Here is a 22284-nt window from a genome sequence, read left to right on the forward strand (position 1 = left end):
TTGGGGTGATATCCACATCCTTCAATAAAATACCCCAAATCTCACAAATGATGCTGCAACACAGATCACTGACATTTCTTCATGAGATTCTGCCTATTCAGCTCATAGCATCTCATGGAAGGATGATGACCCCTGCCTAGGTGTCCATCGATAGGGGGGATGTGCCAGATTTTACAATTTAGAAGTAAGGTCTGCTTTAAACCTGTTCTGGTTTAAACTGCTTCAGTTTCACATTCACCAAGCCCTCCTCACTATGTGAATGGACAGTAAAAGGAGAAGTAGCAAACTAATTACATTGTAACTCTGATTTCTCTAGGGCAGGATACTCCTTGCACTAAAACACACCTAAATGGCTCCTTGTGCTGCTATTCCTTCTGCCTCACTAAGCTCTGAGGTTGATTCTAAATCAAATTCAGGTACCTTGTCTGCATAATAGTATCAATAATATACTAACAATTACAAAGTGTATTTATTTGTGTCTGTTATACCTGCCTGGAGTTCATCTCTAAAGGAAAGGTAAAATTGCAACAAAATGAATTAATAGCAGCCCCCCACTTTTCTTTCTTGATCGGTTAATTTAAGGTAGAGGGTCAAGGCCGGCCTCACACGTATAATTTGCAATGGTGCAGTGTGTTATCATTTATTTTTAATATCACTCCAATGCACTTTCAGGATGCGCCTCCATGCACCTGCATTACAACACACCACAATGTTCACCAGTGTTCAACCCAGGTATTTTTTTAAGCCGGGCGGGAAGAAATTGTAAAGGAGTGGCAACCCTTGTACTGTGACCCAACTTATCAGTAACCACCCAAAAACAGCTGTGTGGATACTAAAAAGTGCAGGTAGATGCGCCCAGCTAAAAGGGGCTGGGGAGAACACTGCTCAGTAACACACTCCTACACAAATACACACATATGAACTTTTGTCTTGTCTCTGCCCACATGTTCATGATTCGGTTTAGCCAGTATTGTAACCTGGCTCAGCCTAGTTCAATAAGTCTGCTCATTAAGGAACAGCAGAACCCTGTTCACCCTGCTATCTCCTCCTGTCAGCTAGCATACTGTGTGTAAAGCCGCATACACACATGCAATATGGTAATAGTGGTTGGAAAGGATCTTTCACGAACCTTTCCAACGACTAGCACTGCACGATACATGAACGAGCTCTGTAGATACAGCACCGTTCTCCTCAATGCAGAGGGGAGGATGAGAGCGACGGAGCGGCACCCTGCTGAGCGCCCTCCCCCTTCCCTTAGGATCGTTAGTCGTCCAAGGACAGTCGTTCAGACGATGGGCACTGTACACACCCCAGATTCTCACCCGATATCGGCCCTAAGCTGAGTATCAGGCGAGAACCATTGGACGTGTGTACGTAGCTTTACTGGCTGCACTATACACTGGAACAAAGTCTCAATGACCTGGTGTCTCTCTCCTGCAGTTCTGTTATGTCAGACAGTAAAGAAAACTAATATAAAGATACATTTGAGTATGTAAACTAGTTGCATTTAAAAATACATTTTTATTGATTGCAATGCCTAAACAATCACTATTCATTCAATAAATAGGACCTTTGTGCAAAGTATGTTTTTCTGTATCAGGTCCCATACACAAATTCATAAGTTTAAATGTTTCCCTGTATAAGAGGAGTAAGAACAACAAAAAGCAATGCATTATAGCTCAGTGTTTTATTTTTAGTACTAAAGGGAGTTATTAATAATGATAATACAAGATTTCTACAGACTGTGACACAGGAGGAGAGGACCCTGTCCCAAAGAGCTTACAATCTAGGAGGTAGGGGAGTTGGTACCAATTAACTCCCCCCCCCCGAAAAAAAAAAAAGAATTTGATCAGTTCCATTTTTTATTATCAACACTTCACAGTATCTTTATTACAAATGATATTCTTATTGTATTCCCATGCTTAGGATACTGTCCAGCACTAGGGGGCGATAGGTGGTCTCTTTGGAACTGCCTGGTGTATAAAGCCTGCCTGTCCACTCCTTGGGTCAGCTAAACTGGTATGACCGCATTGCTGGGGGGTGGGGTTGACCTCTTGCTATTTTGGGATGACCTGTAAAACATAGTTACGTATTTTAATTAGTGTGGACAAACATAGCTATCGCCATGGCAAAAGAAAGCTCTGGATAAAAACTACACAAATTTTGAGTTCAATCTTCAAACTTAGAACGAATTAATAAATAATTTAAAATATGAATAAACTGTGACATGTAAAAAATGTTTCTACACATTACTCCTGTATTTCAAATTGACATACATAGACACCCACACGTGTAATAGTTTTTTAAAATAAGGCGACTAATAATATTTTATTTCTGCTGATAGTACAAGTTCCCCACGTTTTATTTTAATTAAAAAATAATGCTTGCAAGTTTGGAAAGAATGAATTTTAATGGAGGTTGTATTATAATGGCAATGTTTTGTGGCAGGGAAGCCTATTTTATTGACAAATGGCCTTTTGTCTATATCAGGACTGCCATTTGTTATGTAAAATCCAGCCCGGCAGGGGTTAATTTCCAGGTGTAAACAGAAAAAAGGAGCAGCAACATATCTGCAAAAACACTAAATAAGGCCGGATCATTGTTCAATACTGGTTCTGAAGTTTATTTTGTCAATGATAAATCACTAGCAAGCAATTAATTTATTACTCTGTGTATGTAATATTTGAAATGACTTTGATTGAAATATGTGAATTGCCACCCTGGCCAGCAGCCCTTCTGCTTCTAAAGACAAAAAGATGTGTTGCAGCATAAAGTACATGGATATAAGATAATCAGACAGACATGCAATCATTAGGGGGTTTGTGCCGGATATACACAGGGTGCCAGATATCCAGGTCAGGATGGGAGCAGTAGCTGTGCTCAGTGCTGTATTATCTACTAATTCTACTACTCTATGGCTAATCATTACAGTAAATGGGGCTGCAGTACAAACTTTTCACCCAGACTGTAAAAATCCTAACAATTCGGCTCCGTGTCTAGCTAAGCTACATGCACACACTAGATAATTGTCACCTGAGACATGCTGAGACCTGAACAGATCAACCTGGCTCACAACCTAGCCTGTGTACAGTGCTCCACCAAGCAATCTGCCGTGGCAGGGTGATTTACACTCATTCTTCCATTTTCCTCTCCATAGAAATGAACAGCGCTGTGTGTAAAGTAATCATTTAAAACCATCATAAACGTTTGATGTATGTGCTTAGCTTTTTAGTGTCTTGGAAACTCCTTTATGATAAATTTAACTTAAGTGCTAAAAGAAACTAAAAGTTTCTGCCCAAATTCTCTAAATGGTGTCACCTATACTTTATATAAGAAAAAAAAAAATCCTTCCCGTATCTCTTAACCTGACCTTACCTCATTGGAACCCCAGCCTCAAAACATAGGCTAATCCTTACGCTTCATACATGTCGAATGACTGTCACCCAAGACAAACAGATCATCCAGGGTGAAAATCTGCCATGACATAGTTTATCAATCCATCGTGGCAGATTGATGAGTGACACATCAGGAATGACCCCCCCCCCCAATAGATCAGAATGGCACAATGTGTACAGTGTTTTTTTGTTCATCTGTCATCGTCTGCCAGAGACAATCATCTTATGTCTGTATGGGGCTTTGGAATGAACCTTTAACAGCTAATCTGAACTTAGGCCCATGTCAGGAGGTGTTTGCAGCAATTCCTATCCACAGCAAATCACTAATGTCAGCAACTATTAGTGATGCATGGCCAGTGACATAATTATAAAGTTACTGATGATTGTGATTAGGAAGCTGTGCAGATATGGGTCAAGGCTGTGCTAATCAATATGTTGGTGTTCCCTGCTACTAATCACTCTCATTGAATTATTTAAAGCCACAGAGGTAATGAAAAGTAACCATTGCTGGTGAGTTTGTCTCTGACATCAAATGACACAATCGGACAAAGAATTGGACAAAAGGATCATTGTCCCCTTTTTTTCTATTTTTATGTAACAACATTTTGACCAATATTTAACAGCAATGGACGTATCATAGAGCAGTGAAAAGAAGACGTAATTCAAGACAGTGTGGGGATTGCTTGGTTTGGTAAGTACATTGATGGAAGGCTTTCAGTAAGAAAAGGTAAGTGAAAAAAATATCAATGGAACTTCCACTTACAAGCTTGCAGCAGCGCACCAATTCTGTGGGCCTGATTTAATAAAGTTCTCTAAGACTGGAGAGAATACATTTTCATCAGTGAAGCTAGGTGATCCAGCAAACCTGGAATAGATCTGGTCCAGGATTTAAACGTTTGCTAGCAAATTACTTTGAAGAAATCCATTCCAGGTTTGCTGGATCACCCAGCTTCACTGATGAAAGTGTATCCTTTCTAGCCTTGGAGAGCTTTATTAAATGTATAATGGTTCTAACTGTTCAGATTGATGTATTGCAAAGACCAATCAGTAACCATTCCTCCCTTACCATCGGAAAATGCAGTTGTTTCATCACATGTGGACTCCATCAAAATAGTTCACTTAATTAGGGAGAACAGCTATCCAGGCAGGGTGACCTTCTGTGAACAGGCAAATTTCCTACTGACTATTTTTGTTGACAAAAAACTACCACCTATGAGTAACTTAAGAAGGGTGACAACATAGGACCCCGGGAATAGGGCTTTGGGTAGGAAATTCAGCAGGAAGACATTAACTGATTCTTTATTTGTCTGCTTATTATTATTATTATATATTCTTTCTTTTTAAAGCACTTTAACATATTACACAGTGCTGTATATTTTATAGAGATTTGTATGCAGAGATATGCAGGTACCACGCTCCAACGTCACTGAGAGATTGCCGGACTTTACACTCCACCCCACTCCAGCGCTGCCCAATAAATCCTCAGATGCTGATCACTACTCTTTAAATAAAATAAATGATCTGCTGGTCTGAAATAAACCCTTTATTTATGAAAACCTTTATTAATGAAAACCTTTATTTATTCCAGCGGGCATACTATCCTACTATTCTGAATACTATTTAGTTACATTAAAGTAGGGGGAAAGGTTTAGGAGTACAAGTGATTGCAGAACAATGGTAAGGCAAGCTGGGATTGGGCTTTACCTTAAATCTAAAAATAATCATTAAAATCTTATAATTTGACACAACATACTTCCAAAAGTCATTTATGTATTTTTAAAGCTGAACTATCACCGTATTTTTAACAATATATACATAGGAGTGACCAACCTCTTTATATAATGATTTTTTGTTGGGGGGGGGGGGGTAGGGACACCTCCCCTTCCGTCTTTACTCGCTTCCTGTTGCTTCTCTGGGACAGGATGTAAAAGGATGTCAAAACTGAAAAGGATTTTAAACCTTCCCTGCTTCATAAAAAAGACACATTGAGGTACTTATGATCAGAACCAATTGTCTTAAAGCCTGAAGCAATCTAATAAATTTGTAGCACACTTAGACTGGGTGTGCGCATAAAACCAATAACAAATAAACCCTGGGACATTAATTTGCAAGTCTGTAAAACCATCAGGAGATTCCCATTGTGTTTGATGACCACATAAAAGGCAAACAGAACTGGTGGCCTGGCCTTCACAATGTTGATATGCTCTCCACTGAAGAACATAAGATTAGCCATACAACTGGAATTTGTTCAACAAACTCTTATCACACCCACCACATGACTCAGAATCTCAAGGACCCCTAAAATCAGCCAAGGAAAGATTATTGATTAGGTTATCCTTTATTTATTGCTAAGTAGTTGGAGCTTCCTTTTTTGTTAAACTCTTCCTACCTCCAAAAATTCTTGGCATTACATCATAAATACTCTAAGTTCCTTGCACCCAACCCCCAGCCTCCTAACCCTTGTCCAGATACTTTGGCCAGCCTCAGACCAATACAATGAATGTACCCAAGGCATGGCCTGCACCTCCTCCACCTCTCCCTAAGGCATATACACCCATGGAGAAGTCTTTAGACAAAGACAACACTTTTAGATCACACGCTCCATCCCCCACTGCCTCGGAAGTGAGCTGATCACTAGATGTGAGGAAGACATTTGTTTACAAACACTTCATACATTGGCTTCTAAAAATATGGAGAAACTGACAACAGTGTATACTACCCAACAGTCTATTCACATTCTGTACATTGAGCCATTAATACCCGCCAACCCCAAATCAAAGCAATGACATACAATTTATATCAGCCATTTCAAACATTTTTTTTGAGTTTTCTTTGATCATTATATACAAAAATAATATTGAAACAATATAATAGCAAAAATCTCCAGGATTGTGATGTTTAGCCATGTAACTTTTATTACATCTCTTTGACAATCACAATAGCAAATAACAATCATTACAGCCTAAATATTTGAGCCTTAGATGTATTAGCTGTACTCATTATTTTATTTCATTATTTTTTTAACATTTGGATTCTTTTTGGACACTTTTTAATATTATTGTATACTACTTTGCACTTTTGCACTTATTAATTCTGTTTCTTTTATTTTGTCAAAAATATTAGCTGTCCAATGGTAAGGGTCTATTTGCATTAAAAAAAAACCTTCCTTAATAGGGGAAATGACCAGGAAAATATCATCATGGAACTTGGTATGAACATTTCTTCAAGATATCCTGTGATTTCATCCTATATATATGTCCTATATCCTATATCCTATATATATATAACAAAGAATCAGTTTTAATAGTCATGTTCTTCATTCTTTCATCTTCATCTTTCTTGGATATCTTTAAAAAATTGGACCTTTAGAAAGCTGTCCTGTATCTGTTCATATGTGATAAAGTGCAGCACATTTTTGGTGAGTCGTAACAAATGCCATTGCTAAAAATAGGGAAATGTGAGCTTAACCCAGACAGATATATATAACACTTTACATAAGGTTCTTTAGCTTTTGGTGTATTTTTGTTTAAGTTTTTATTACAGTTTTGGCTTTATTTAGGTTTTTTTAAATCAATTTAAGTTTTCAAGTCACCTGACTATATAAGACAAAAGCTCTGTAGATTGTACGTGGGTTGTTATTCATAAAAATGATTGGGAAAAAAATGGAGATAGGTCATGATATTTACTGTATACACCTCTGATGTCTTTTGAAGTTTCCTAATTGAAAAGGTTAGGGTAGCAAGCAAAGTCTACTGAGGTGTGAAATGTTTTACTTGCTTACCAACTTCACCCAAAACAACAAATGGAGTAAACTGGAGGAACTACCTGGAATTTTAATGACTTCCCCATCCCCCTCAATTTACATTCCAAGCCCTGAGAATTCCTGTCTTTCTGCCTTCATGCAAAGTGCAATTAGCATCACCAATACAACTAAGCAGCACAGACACCAACAGTGAGTGACACATGTAAACACATTTATTCACTTTATATAGGAATTTGCCACTGTAACCTTTCCATGACATAAGGTTGTGTACAGAGCAATGATCATCTTCTTATCTGTAAATGAGACACAAAAAATCATGGCTGTCATGCTGCACTTATGATGAACTGCTCTACCACCATCAAAAATTCCAGACTTTAATACATTTAACATCTAATACAAAGAAGTGCTTTATATTCAAATTTATATTTTCTGTCTGTAGAATATATTAGTAATAGATAAATGTATTGCTCAGACTGTTGAGTGGTGCTAGTAATTTCTCTATGCCCCAGTAGCCAACTGCACATCCAGAACAGCTTGTATATATCATGGATGTAACTTAAAATTACCTAGCTGTTAATTGCAAGTTTGCAATATTAGTGCAAGTTATTGGATGCATTATTTTAATGTTAGTCTATACATGTACTTTTATTAGGTGTGTCAAGGTATATCAGCCTGGTCATGCGTAATCTTTTATAGGGGCAACACAGACACACAACTAAGGAACAGTTGTCGCCCCATATCACGCCTCAACAAGGATCTCCACGAAAGATTTACAGATTTTTTTTATCTGAAAGTTTTAAAAGGCATAAAACAGCTTTTGAAATATAACAAACATGTTAAAATGTATATGATAAAATTATTTAGGGTTGTAGCCTATAGGGATAGCTTATAGGTTTATGGGTAAATCTGATTTTAATGATAAAGAAGAACAGAATATAACAAATTATATTTAAGCATAATATTGTAATACTAAATAATTGTGGTTCTTTGTCAAACACATACAGAGAATCACAATAACTAAAAATTTGAAATAGCTAAACACTGTATACATTATGGAGATTATGAATATTGTAAAAAAAAAAACAGAACAACTTTCCAAATGAAAAATTAATCAGGAGCAAAGGGGGACAAAGGAGATGTATTGGTTAAATGTAGCTGCTAAAAATATTGTAATAAATGTTACATTTTGTACTGTAAGTTTTAGTGATGACAAAAGCACCTTTTTATTCTATATAGTAAAGTTACACAAATATCTTTACAGTATACTGATGGATAAATTCAGTTTTGCTTCTGATATTATAGAAATTATGTGTTAAAAGCGTTTTTTGTTTCTTTTACTTTGGGATAAGGAAGGGACAGCTTACACCTTTTGTTGAGTTTAAATTGCTGTCTATGCCGCTGCTGGGGAGAATCACCCCACCCCCCTTACCTGTCACGGGGACCATTGCCAATTAGACAGAAAGTAACTGAAAATCCAACATTCTGAGCTCTAGCCAAGGAAAAATCCCCCAATGGGGACACCTCTTGCAGATTTCGTCTTTTTCCCTGTTGTATCTTTAGGACATGAAGTGAAGGGAATTCTCCTTATCCGGGTACAGACAGAAAAAATAACCTGATAGAGTTTTATACATTCCTTGCGTGAAAAATGTCTGAAAATACAAGCAAAATAATACAAAATAACATTTTACAGGGGTTTAAACAATTCAGGGCAACCAAAGTATAATCACACCTTATTAAGAAAAAGTTTTTTGACACCTACTCATTGGTTTCTATGACCAATTAAGTGACAACTTGTAACAGGATAAAGTTTCTAATTCTATTGTATTCTAATTAAGCATATATAATTATATGCCTTGGTTAATGCCTTCCAGCATTGGGCCTGATTTATTAAAGCTACCCAAGGCTAGAGAGGATACACCTTCATCAGTGAAGCTGGGTGATCCAGCAATCCTGGAATGGATTTGGTCCGGAATTGAAAACATTTGCTAACAAATAGCAAATGCCTTTTACGAAATTATTTCCAGTGTTGCTGGATCACCCAGCTTCACTGATAAAAGTGTATCCTCTCCAGCCTTGGAGAGGTTTAATAAAACAGCCTAATGTTTTGACTTATGTAATAACAATTATTATTAAACAGGATTTAATCCTGTTTAATAATAATAACAATTTTAAATGAAATGACAACTGGCAAAGTTTGTACACAGTACAATGAAATTTCTTTCTCTTGGGACTCAATGATCAAGGTTCTTCTGAAATTATCTCTTATTATTTGAAAAATCAGAACATGCAATTTACAATATTTCTACATCATCAAGGTAGAAAAAGTTTTGAGCAACAAATGACAAATCAATGTTTTCACTTGTTCTATAAGGAGCTATCATTACATTTATTTATAATGTTAGTACCCAGCAATCAAACCAAAAAAAAATCAAATAACATCAAAAGATGTATTTTATGGTCATCTGACGAAACAGATCCCCCTTTACTTTGCAATTCTATAAAAACTTTATACAGACTCATAAATACTGTATGCAGCCATTTTTTATATAGTTTATCATACTGATTTTTCCTGTTTTAAATTTTAAATGAAAATAAATGATTAACATTAAAACATAATTGGAATCTTCTAAGTGTTTGCCTTTGCTAATTTCTCATTCCCTAACCCCCCCCCCAATCAACATGCTATTAAAACCTTAAAACTGAACTTATCCTGAATAGGTGACTGAGTATGTTAGTTTACTTGCCTACCCACAAAAGAATCCAAATGTTTGCAAAAAGAACTCTTTATTTAAAGAATATTTTCTTTACAAAAGGTATTCTTGGGGTCTAGTTTTCAGTAGTGGCATTGAACCAAAAACAGTACTGATTGTGAATAAAATATAGAATAATTGTGTAAAGATGAACCATCTTTTCTGTTCTTGTGTAGTGGGTTATCTCCTGTATACTCTACATAGTTTGTAGATAAACTGAACAGCTTTCCATTTTGTTCCTTCATGCCTGCCATATACATATGAAGGTGTTTCCATTGATAAACACACATGCGCATATACTAGAGTGTAAATTGTACAATAGTTATAAACAGTTACATGTGTATCTCTGCAGTGATAACAGACACAAGGTTTACCAGACAAAAATGTCCATTGTACTAGAGACAAATTTACATCTGTGATGAAGTTTTTAAACATTATTCGGAGTGTATATCTACCCTTTAAAAAAAGTTACCTGGTAAAATGGCATAGATTACCTTCTGTACATTACAAACTTGTACAATACCATTGATATATATTATTCACTGTGGGATCGAAAGTTTCAATGAAAATAAAAAGTTTCATTGTAAAATTATTTTTTATTGGGTCAGTTAACTAAGGTCACTATTGATGTTATAAGGCTGACTATAAGTGGGCAAATAATTCACTGAAAATGATAGTGAGCCCTATTGCTAAAACCTGCCCAATGTTCTCTACAACTTGAGTAATAGATGTCTAATAGAACCATAGGCTGTTGTTAAATATCTTTTCTCTTCTCACCAAAGAAGATGAATAGGCAGTGACTGCTTTCTTGGAGATTTTACAAACAAGATTTTACAAATCTTTCTTTACCATAGTATGGGCTTCCTATGCTTTGGAGTGCTGGTTGTTGTCACCAAAGCATCACAGTATCACTTTGACTAAAGCTACGTACACACTTCCAATTATTATCGTTGGAAAACGAACGACGAACGTTCATGCACGATATATACGAACGATCGTATAGCACCGATCCTGCACATAGAGTTAACGACACGATCGTTCGTAGATATTGTACTCACAATAGATACGATCGTTTGAGCGATAGAGGAACTATGTGCACGACAGGAAAGTGAACGGACGTTCGTTCATCACGCATGCTCTGAACATGGACGATCAACGAACGACCGGACACACGAACGATGTTCAACGATCGTCGTCCAATCCGATCCGTCGGTCCGGTCGTTCGTTTCCAGCGACTTTCCTCGTTCGTCGGCGTCGTTGGTTACTTTTTTACGAACGATTTTTTGCCCAATCGATCATTCGTCGTTCGATTGGAACGATAAAAATTGGAAGTGTGTACCCACCTTAAGCATACATACACTTCTTTATCTGGGCAGGCAGAAGGGGGATTTGTCAGACACTTCTAGTGTATTTTGGGGAAAACAATAGCATTTACCCCAAATTAGCCAGCATGCATGGTTGCTATTTCCACCAGAGAAACTGGTATACTCTGATGATGGCCATGTGCATGATGAATGATGATGATTAAGCACGTTATCTTACTCATATGGCTAACATAGATTCTACAGCCACAAGTCACAATAAAGTGTACCTCTTTTCCTTTCAAGCCAGACTAGCAGCATATGAAACAATGCCAGCATTGTCACTGTAGGAGGTAAAGTTAACTTCATTGTCCTGTGGTCTTCATAGACCCCAGGCAATGCCCCAAAGTCCGGCAAGCTTTTTTCTTTTCTTATATAATGAAGTAAACAAAAGAGGCCAAACTGTGGTATTCACAACAGTTGGAGAGGAAAGCTTTTTAACCAGTTGCCTTTAAATGGAATTAAACCAAAACAAAAAAATCACACTTATCTTTAATTCCACAGATCCCTCCATCGCGCTAAACCTTTCCTTGATCGGGATTGAAGATATTTTGCTGGCAAAAAGAAAATCAGTTTTCATTCCTTAAAGTATTTCAATCTGGAGACTGATCCTAAACTTTGTATACATGAAATATAATTTACAGCTGAAACAAACATTCAAGATCATCTTTGGTGAAAATATAACATGTTTTAAGCGGTTCCCTAAAGCCATTTAGCCATCCACCATGGAGAATCATTAAATAACCAAGCGGGAAGAAATGTTGTAATTTCCTATGGAGGAGAGATTACAGCTAGGTGGATCCAGTTCATCCTCCCCTGCCTATAAAACTGGACAGCATTGGGTGTACACCATTCATTCATTCTAATGTTGCTGGAACTGATCCTGATCTCAAAAGATTGTTTCCAATGACAGAAATTTGATGTGTGTACATGCCCTTAGATTCTCCTTGCTTTCAGAAAAAAGCCCACAGTAACCCAGCACATGCTGGTAACAAAAACACATTAAGTAACTATTTTGTAACAAAGTTATACAAACATGAGGTAAATTTAATGTGTGTTGACTATTGACAGGCATCAGTAATAGCTTTTACATTACAAAAATGTTACAAGAAAGAAATGAACAAAGACTATATATTATCAAGATGTATACATCTGATATACATCTTGGGCTTAAAATATTTACACTTTTAGATACAATCGGGTACAGGACAATTTTACAATATACGGTATATAAAGGGACACTAGCAGCTGCAGTTGTTACTTGTTGGACCTGCAAAAAGTATTCTCTTACCTCGGCAACGTCTAATACTCTACATACCTCCACTGGAGCAATGTGACAAATTCTTATGTCACTTGTGATCAAGGCTGCCAGATGTAGTTTCAAACAGCAGGGTAACAATGTTACAATGGGCAAAACCATGCTCAAAAGTAGCTGAAGTATCACAAAATAGTAAAAAGCATGCAAGAAACGCAATTTATGGGGCAGCATGGTGGATAAAAAGTTACCACTCATACAGCAATAGTGACATTATCATGTGAAAATTTTGTGGATATAGGGAACCCCATTTCCTGCCTGACGAAGTGCTCTCAGATGATTGCCCTTTTTGGTCTATAAGTAATTCTGGTATGTATGTGAAAGAGGAACAGTGAGATCTAAGAACTCTCAAGAGCAGGAGTTGATCATATTGCTAATATTATTTTTAACATGTTTTTTATGGTGGCTAATAGGTTGGCACTCTGGCCTTTGCAGCACTGCGTCCCAGCCAGGACACTATCTGCATGGAGTTTGCAGGTTCTTCACGTGTTTTTGTGGGTTTCCTCCCGGTACTCTGGTTTCCTCCCACATCCCAAAAACATGCAGTTAGTTTTAATTGCCTACCACCCAAAATTAAAGACATATGACTATGACATTGGATTAAGAGCCCCTTTGACAGGCAGCTAGTGACAAGACTATATACACTGTACAGCGCTGTGTAATATGTTGGCACTATATAAATACTGTGTAATAATATATGCTCAGCCACTCTGTACTGTCCCTTAGAAATAAACATATGATGTGAAACTATTAAAGAAATACTTGTGTCTAAGTCAAAATTGATCTTAGACTGTATTAAAGACATAAGACTATGGTAGGGACATTGGATTGTGGGCTCCTTTGATAGACATCTAGTAACATGATTATGGACTTTGTACAGCGCTGCATAATATTTTGGCACTATAAATACTGGGTAATATTAATAATAGCAATATTAATAACATCACTAAGATATTACACTAAGATGTTTTACAAAGTCCATAGTCATGTCACAAACTGCCCCTCAGAGGTACTCCCAGTCTAAGGTCACTTTTGGGGAAAGACAATTAACTTAACTGCATGTTATTGGGTGTGGGAGAAATTTGGAGTACCTGGAGGAAACCCAAACACAGGGATAAAATACAAACTCAATACAAATGGTGACCTGGCTGAGATTCAAACCTGGGACCCTAGCACTGCAAAGACAAGAGTGCTAACCTCTGAGAAAACCATAATAGGAATGAAGTGTTTTATATTAATGTGCACACTACAAACAAATAAAAATACAATATATTTACATTAATATAAGTGCATTTTGTTAACTTGCACCAAGTTGGTCATGAATAAAAAATAAATAAAATGAGAAAGATATACTTTTTTTTTCTTTCTAAATAATAGTAAAAAATAAAATAGTCCATAGTTATTTGAATGAGCCCCTCGGCTGGGTAGCAGTCAGACTATCATCCCTTCTTATAAGAGTTAAAAGTACCATAAATTGGTAACATTTATTTAGTGTTATCCCAGACCAAAGCAGAACCTCCTTATTATTTATATAATGTAGGATGAGAACTGTGTGTGCCATGATTTTCAAAGTTCTTCGTAGAAAGGAGCAGTTCTTGGATCTATCTATATTGTAAATAATATATTTGCCTGTGTACAGCCTGCTGTAGTAGACATGAATGGTGTAAATAGAGGAAATACTGTACAGAGACCTGTAATACAGAGCAATCAATGTAAAGGTGCGTACACACTTCCAATTTTTATCGTTCCAATCGAACGACGAACGATCGATTGGGCAAAAAATCGTTCGTAAAAAAGTAACCAACGACGCCGACGAACGAGGAAAGTCGCTGGAAACGAACGACCGGACCGACGGATCGGATTGGACGACGATCGTTGAACATGGTTCGTGTGTACGGTCGTTCGTTGATCGTCCATGGGCTGAGCATGCGTGATGAACGAACGTCCGTTCACTTTCCTGCCTTGCACATAGTTCCTCTATCGCTTAAACGATCGTATCTATTGTGTGTACAATATCTACGAACGATCGTGTCGTTACCTCTATGTGCAGGATCGGTGCTATACGATCGTTCGTGTATATCGTGCAGGAACGTTCGTGGTTCGTTTTCCGACGATAATAATTGGAAGTGTGTACCTAGCTTTAGTCTTAGCATTGCCTGTCTCTCATTATAACTGACCAGACCAGTCTGTGGTGATTTTTGGTGCTAGCAGTAAAAGTTCAATTGTTGGAACAATATGTCACTACATTTCAAAACAAGTGAAACATACAAAGCTCAGCAAAGGGCAACTTTCCTGGACTGGAAACTAGTTGAAACCCATGAACTGAGCAAAGCACATATAGCATGTATCTGTCAAATATTCAAGGTTAAAGGGGCAAAGATAAAGGGTTTAGACTTTACAAGAATATTAGATATTATATGATAAAAAATGTTGCCTTTGTGTATAAACTAGTTTAAAACTATCAGTAGACAAAGAATCACCAAAGCAACTAGAGCAGTTGCTATGGGCCCTGAAGGCAAGAGAGAAGGGTGCCCATAAGGACTCGAGGATGATAAAAAAGAATGGAGATCAAAAATAGGCAGTTTGCAGGCAGAAAAGTCAGACCGGGTAAACACTGACTCACTGGCACAGAATGGAGTGCCAGACAGAGTTAGTACAGCTATGACAAATATAAAAACTTTTACATTTATATCTACACACATAAAATACCAAAAGACTGAATATTTAGATTCTTGGATACAGTAGGTATTAGTTTTCTGTAAAATAAACATATCGCAGATTACCATACCATATTATTTTGCAAAAAAAAAAGTATCTTTACTGTACTAAATAATAAAATGCTGATATGGAGATGCCAGCCTAGGCAGCCTAGATCACATGATATCCAACTTCCAATCATTAGAGGATGTACAGTATATTATTTACATGTATAGGGAAATAAAACTGCCTTATGTGCATGGATAAAAAATAAACTACACATTATAAATTAAACAAAACATTACCACACGTTTATTAATTTCTCTACACTATGACAAACCTTGTTTCATTTTGATGAACTCCCTTTCTGATTAGGCTACAGTAGAGTATGATGAGAGTAGGTTGTCTCCACACTTAAATGTCAAAGTATCAGGAAGCCCAATCTGACCAGTAAAAAAAAAAACCAAAGTGATGCACAGCTGTCACAATACAAATCTGTCCTGCAAATGATAGTTATTTGGCTGTCATTGTAGCGCTTTTGGGTTGAATTTTTTTTTAGTAAAAAGAGATCATGTGCAGCATGGTTGTTGTGGGTCTGACTGTAGCCCAATAACTGGTAATATATGATAATTGGGGTAATTAACATTAAATGAGCATGAGAAGGTATATTTATCTATGGTCTTTATTATAAAATTGGTATTATGTGCCTTTTTGTTAAGATTTTTTCTACATGTTTGTATTATACAGTCACATTGCTCTGTCTGGCGAAACACGTCAGGACTAGAGACATTTATATTTTACTCTTCTAATGTCAATTACCCCATAACACTACTATTCCTTATGACTATTCCTTGAAAGTAAATGGACTGTACCCTTTGTTAACACTGTTATTAAAATCAATATGACCAAGAGGCAAATTTGCATTGCAGGTGTATTGCATTCTCTACTTTCAAATTGGAGAATAAAAAGGACCAAATGTATCCATCATTTTTAGCACAAAGGAATCGTATCTTCAAATGTGGTGTGAAAAAAAGGTTTGCTGAAAATTTAAAGAAAAAATGTTAAGCAAATCTATACAAGATAAATGTTTAAATTAAAAAATGGTGATCTCACTATAATAACATTGATCATTTTATTTGATAATAGATACATTTTACAGCTTCTGAGTGTGCAGTAGGGTTAAGCAGTTAATGAGACTGCCTCATAAAAGATTAAATGACTTCTGACCCTTAACACTTAAGATGGAGTGACAAACATTTCCAAAGTAAGCTATCCTATATAAGAATCAGCCATAACTCCTGAAAACCTGAAAATGTGTAATAATTTTAGAATAAATATTCACCTTTGCTGTCCATCTCTGACAGGTCCTCTTAAGTGATATGTCCATTTTGACAAGGTAACAGGTAAATGTATTATCAGGCACCAGATGGACACAGCAGAAGGAAGAATCTAATGAATTTGTCTACAAACAACACAGGTCGGCTGGCAGTGAATGTTCAAACATACTTTTTTCTATTAAAAGATCCTTTACAGAGACATGCTAATCCTGGTGAACAATACTGGTGGTCAGCACCTGCCAATGCCATCCATATCTGTCAGGTGAATGGATACATCTTCCATAGATTGCAGTGCACCCAGAGTAATATTACCCAATGTAAAGCTTGAGATCCAACACTGCCTCAAATACACAAGGTGGATGGATATATGAGCAGCTAAAGTGCCTATAAAAGTTGACCACTAATGTCCACCATACGCAAATAGAGTGCTAGGAGGAGCATCTTTTATTGGTAGGAAGTCGGCCATTTGGGTTATTATCTATAATTATTTTATATTTTTTTTTCCAAGAGAAAAAGTCTTCTTGTTGCAACTGCTTTAGGTGTTAGCTGGAGTTTGGCTTTGATTTGTCTGTCATTTCTAAGGATAACTAAACCCAAAACACCAAGAAGTCATCGGGTGCTGGAGGTTTTTGGCAGAAGGGACATGCCTTCACTGTACAGTGCATGTGGCTGGCTCTATACCCTGCACAGCTTAGTTCAGACTTAGATACCAAGTCATCATCAGTGGTTGTCCAATGTCCTAAGTGGATCACAGATGACCCTGGAGACTTGGTGACAAGGATGGCAGCTTCGGGGGCTGCATTGGTGGCAGGATCCTGGACCTGTCATTGCTGAGGGGTACATAGGAAAAGGTAAGTGTGTGCCACAATGGTGTGCCAACCTAACCCTGTGTTGGTGGGGTTGGCAAAGTTCATCTAAAACCATATAAGCATCTAAAGCTACTTACACACTTCCAATTATTATCGTAGGAAAACGAACGACGAACGTTCCTGCACGATATATATGAACGATCGTATAGCACCGATTCTGCACGTAGAGCTAACGACACGATCGTTCGTAGATATTGTACACACAATAGATACGATCGTTTGAGCGATAGAGGAACTATGTGCACGACAGGAAAGTGAACGGACGTTCGTTCATCACGCATGCTCTGAACATGGACGATCAACGAACGACCGTACACACGAACGATGCTCAACGATCGTCGTCCAATCCGATCCGCCGGTCCGGTCGTTCGTTTCCAGCGACTTTCCTCGTTCGTCGGCGTCGTTGGTTACTTTTTTACGAACGATTTTTTGCCCAATCGATCGTTCGTCGTTCGATTGGAACGATAAAAATTGGAAGTGTGTACGCACCTTAAGACTACCCAGTCCATAAGGTGATAACATTGTAGTGATTTTGCTGCTGAATAATGAGTGTTGTCACCCACATACAGAAACCCACATACAGTAAAACATTGTTACAGGTTCAGCTGATTCAAAAAACAGTTTTGTTTTTTGTTCAGCTGAACAAAAAACAAAACTGTTCTGCTGGTACTAGTGAGAGACTGCAAAGGCTGAAAATTGCTTCTATCTACTATAAAAGTCAACTTGTCTGAAGACCCAGCTGTACTCCTAAGTCTGTATTTACTCTAACCCCCTTCTGAGATAGCATTTAAACTTTCAGTAACCCTGCAGGGTCTCAGACACAACAGTGACAACCCTGATTAGTGTATATTTGTGATCAGATGGCTCATGCAGTCAATGGACTGACCAAATTAGGACTCTAAGAACCTTAAAATTAAATGGATAAAGCTTCTGCTTGCCGGACACATTTCCTTACCTGATGTAAAGGTGTCTTCCTACAGAAATGGCCTTTAATATCAAAGAAGGATTGAATCATGATCACAGAGTTAAGAAGCATGACATCTGAAGAATGTGTTTCAAGAAGTGGAAGTCTTATTTCCAGAGGAAATAGTGTAACAAATTGTATCACTGGAGATTATTGGTCTTTTATATGTAAGAACCTACTTCAACATAAATTACAAGCACATACGCAGTGTATGCCCAGCCAAACCTTTTTCGATACTGTATGGAAATGGTAAAGAGAACCAGTAACCAATTAAAAAAAATTCAGGGGTAAGCACAGTAAAATCAAGTTCTTTTAATGCACAATTGCAGTGTTTTCCTTTTCATAGATTTAATAATTTGCAATGTGCCATGAACTTGCTGAACCTCCTCTAGTACAGCCTCCTCCCTCCCAGTTTGTATTATATGTGATATTTCCCCTGAAGAAGCATGCTTGTGCTGCGAAACATGTTGGGTTTTTCAGCTATCACCTGAATACTAGTAGCACCAAGATGCTGAGCCCATCTTAGTTGATTTTCTTATGGCGCTGTACATTTTGTTTTGGTGTTGATATTTTGTTGCATTTGTTTTGTGATTTCACATGTATCATATTAGGCATTGATTTTATTACTTTTTTTTTACTGGTACACTGTTGTACATACTTTTTTCTTTGATTTTTTATCTTCTCTAACTCTCACCTCCCAGCATTATTTTTTTACACTGGAGCCCTGAGCACAGGGGCCAGAGTGCCTAAATGGCATCAGTAGGGCACAGTAACATTACCATGCCTCCCAAAAGTGTCTAAAGCTGTTTTTTGTAACATCTTTCTTTTAAAGTTTTTTTTGGGAGGGGGGTTGGTTTTTTGCAGTGTGATGCTAAAAGGGTAATTTGCTGATTTTCAGGGAATATTGGAGAGCTAATATAAAAGGGGGACATATTTTTAAATCAGCAGGTCAATGTAAACTCCAGCATATTGGCTAAATACACGGTTGCAGACTGAGAAATGATTTGTAATTGTGAATTGTAATTGTTCTCCTAAATTTCATCTAAATTTGTGGTCCATGCACCCCGCTACAAGATGATTGACCAACAAACAAGCAGCACAACTTGCTCTAGAACATTCCCACTGACTGCAGCAGACACTAATTGTCCTCTAATACTGCCCCTCCTCCAGTCTGCAACTCTGATGGCTGCCCAGCTTAACCCAAAACCATGCACGGCAAGTTGTTAGTGCAATCATGGTAATTTGTGTAAATTACAGGTATCACCTTTGGAACTGATCTTAACAAATTCAAACAGTTCCCATTGTGTGGGTGTGGTGGTGTAGTGAATGGGATGTAATGCAGTGTGTGAGCACATCCTGCCCATGAAACACACACTGCCTGTCCAATACTTTGCTATTTTTTCATGAAATAATATTTTTATTAATGTTTTCAAAGGAAAAATACAATACAGAAAAAATGGGAAGATTTTCAATTTACAGGAATTTACAGGGTTCAAAAGAAATAATACTATGAATTTATGCACTGTTTGTATCCACTTATTCACCTGATTGCTGTTAAAATTAGCTGGGCTTAATTTGGGGTTTAGTTGTCTTTCATATATTTACCATATTAGTGTACCGCCTGAGTCTCACATTCCCCTGACGAAGCCAATAAGACGAAATGCGTCGGGTTTTGAGACATCTTCCCCTCCAACCAGTGCTCTTGAGTACAATATCCCTTTATGGGTATTTGGACTGAAACAAAACTATATTGAGAAGGAAAACTTTGTATACAACCTAGTCTCACGATAGCCCCATAAAGACTGTTCTGAGGATGAGACTTTAATCTAAATTTACCACTAATGTTACTATTGTATTTCATGTTTGGTTTGTAAAGATTTTGCACTTAAATGTATATTTGAAAAAAAAAAAAGCCCTTTACGCCTCTGTCTCTAAACATCAATATGGCCTATATTATATATACACCCTACAATGGTATATACAGTAAATATGTACACAGACATTACATTTCTGGCACTAAAAACTGATTTTTCATGATTGTTTCCAGCAACAGTAGAACAAAGGAGTGCGGTACACAAAGCCCTGTTCAGTTCTTTTGAAAGGCAGGACACAGTGGGGGGCATCCCACATCCTCACCCATGGTCATCCCCACTCAGTGATATGCTAGGCCAGCTCACTAAGCAATGTTGGAGAACATGGAGTTTTCTCAGTGATGATCAGTGTTTCTGGTCCTTTTATACCACAAGGGAGCCCTTTAAATAGCTTTCAGGACCTTAGGGAACCCCTTCTTTAATTACTGTATATAAGTGGGGTGATCAGTATGAAGAATCCTCTTACATTGCTGGGCACTGGGAAGAATGCCGCCCTTACAAATGGCCACAATGACCATGGGTATCAAATAATCTGACCTGAGAGGAAAAAACTGATCTTGGCTCTCTGGAGGACCCCTGGTTGAGGGACACTGATCTATTGTGTGTAAATTAGCCGTAACAAAGCTGAAGATGGTTATCAGTGTATGTATATTAGCTTTCCAATCACACAGTTTCTGTTTTCTTATCAGGTGCTTTCCAGGAAATAAGGACAAAACCTTCAGTGGGATTATTTGCAGGAAGCCTTGGGTTAAAGGTTGCAGTAAGTGTGAATGTGAATTTGGCTTCCATTGGTACCTGTATTGAATCTGTAACCCACCAATATGGAAGTCTGGCTAATATTTTACATGGATTGTCCTGGAATTCCATAATTGAAGGGACCCCAAGGCAGGAGACTGGAATGTGGTCCCAGCAGTTTTTCATCCTGTGTGATAGAAGTAAAAGTTGAGTGAAACCTCCAGACCAGTCTGGGCCCCGGGGAGCTTTTTGCCATAATGAACACATGCTTAGTGTCTGGGCTTAATAGTGACTCTGTGGTTTCCATAGTGTCTAATATGAAACTAGTGTTATATTTCAGGTCCCAACATATATTAAGATGTACACATTATGAATAGATTGAGATAATAGAAACCTCTGGGAATTGATGTAAAATACGTTTATCTGTAATCCTCTATAGGCGCCAACAACAAGCACAACCATGCAGCCCTCCCGTGCACACACACACATGGCTTTGTTGCCATCCGCCCTCCTTCCAGTCCCGTCCAATCACAAAGCCGAACGACCAATCACGGACCAGAGTGACCAATCACTGCTCTCAATGTGATATTAGTGTGGGCGGCTCTCTCCCAAAACCCAAACAATAAGCACACTGCCCGCTACCTTTCATTTCACCGCATATTGGCTACCTGCTGCCTCTTTGGCCAATGGGCGAGTGATCAAAATTTTAGGAAAGCTGTGATTGGCCCAGAAGCCCAATGGGCGGTCCTCCCTGATACCGCTGGGCTATTTGAACCGAAGACCGCGGAGCAGGTCATAATTAGTATTAAGGTCGCCCTCTGTACAGAACTTCGCGCATACTCTTTCGCTGTACTTCCATTGATCATCATGCCTCTAGTCAGACATCGCAAAGTTGTCATGCTCGGATACCCAACAGTCGGTAAGTTGTGGGCTGTAGAGCTATGTATTCGCTTCTGTAGGTGCGGGCTTTATTCCCACTCAGCTCTGGCATGTCACCCATTGCCCTGAAGTTTGTCATGCTATTACATCGCATCTGGGGCAGAGTGGGCGAATGTTTCAATGGTATATGTTGGCGCTATTGTAAAGATTTCGTTACATTTGTAGGGTCGGATAGCCTGTATGGCGATGTTTCCATGGTAATGGCGCTGTGTGCAGAGTTGGGGTGGGGGGTTAGCGGTGTTTCCTGTGAGATAAATGAGGAGCTGCTCATCCTGGGGTGGGGGAGGG

The 22284-nt window shown here is 38.0% G+C and overlaps 1 protein-coding gene across 1 annotated transcript in view; it reads left to right on the plus strand.

Annotated features, from left to right (window-relative positions):
- Nucleotides 1-21752: 21752 nt before the first annotated feature.
- Nucleotides 21753-22284, plus strand: part of RHEBL1 (RHEB like 1) — a 4866-nt gene continuing 4334 nt past the window's right edge. Inside the window, exon 1 of the mRNA XM_072399365.1 lies at nt 21753-21976. Coding sequence (XP_072255466.1) covers nt 21925-21976 — 52 coding nt within the window. The 5' untranslated portion in view covers nt 21753-21924. The remainder of the gene's footprint in view (nt 21977-22284) is intronic.

Source organism: Pyxicephalus adspersus, chromosome 1 (genome assembly GCF_032062135.1).
Source record: "Pyxicephalus adspersus chromosome 1, UCB_Pads_2.0, whole genome shotgun sequence".
In the NCBI taxonomy this organism is placed as follows: Eukaryota; Metazoa; Chordata; class Amphibia; order Anura; family Pyxicephalidae; genus Pyxicephalus; species Pyxicephalus adspersus.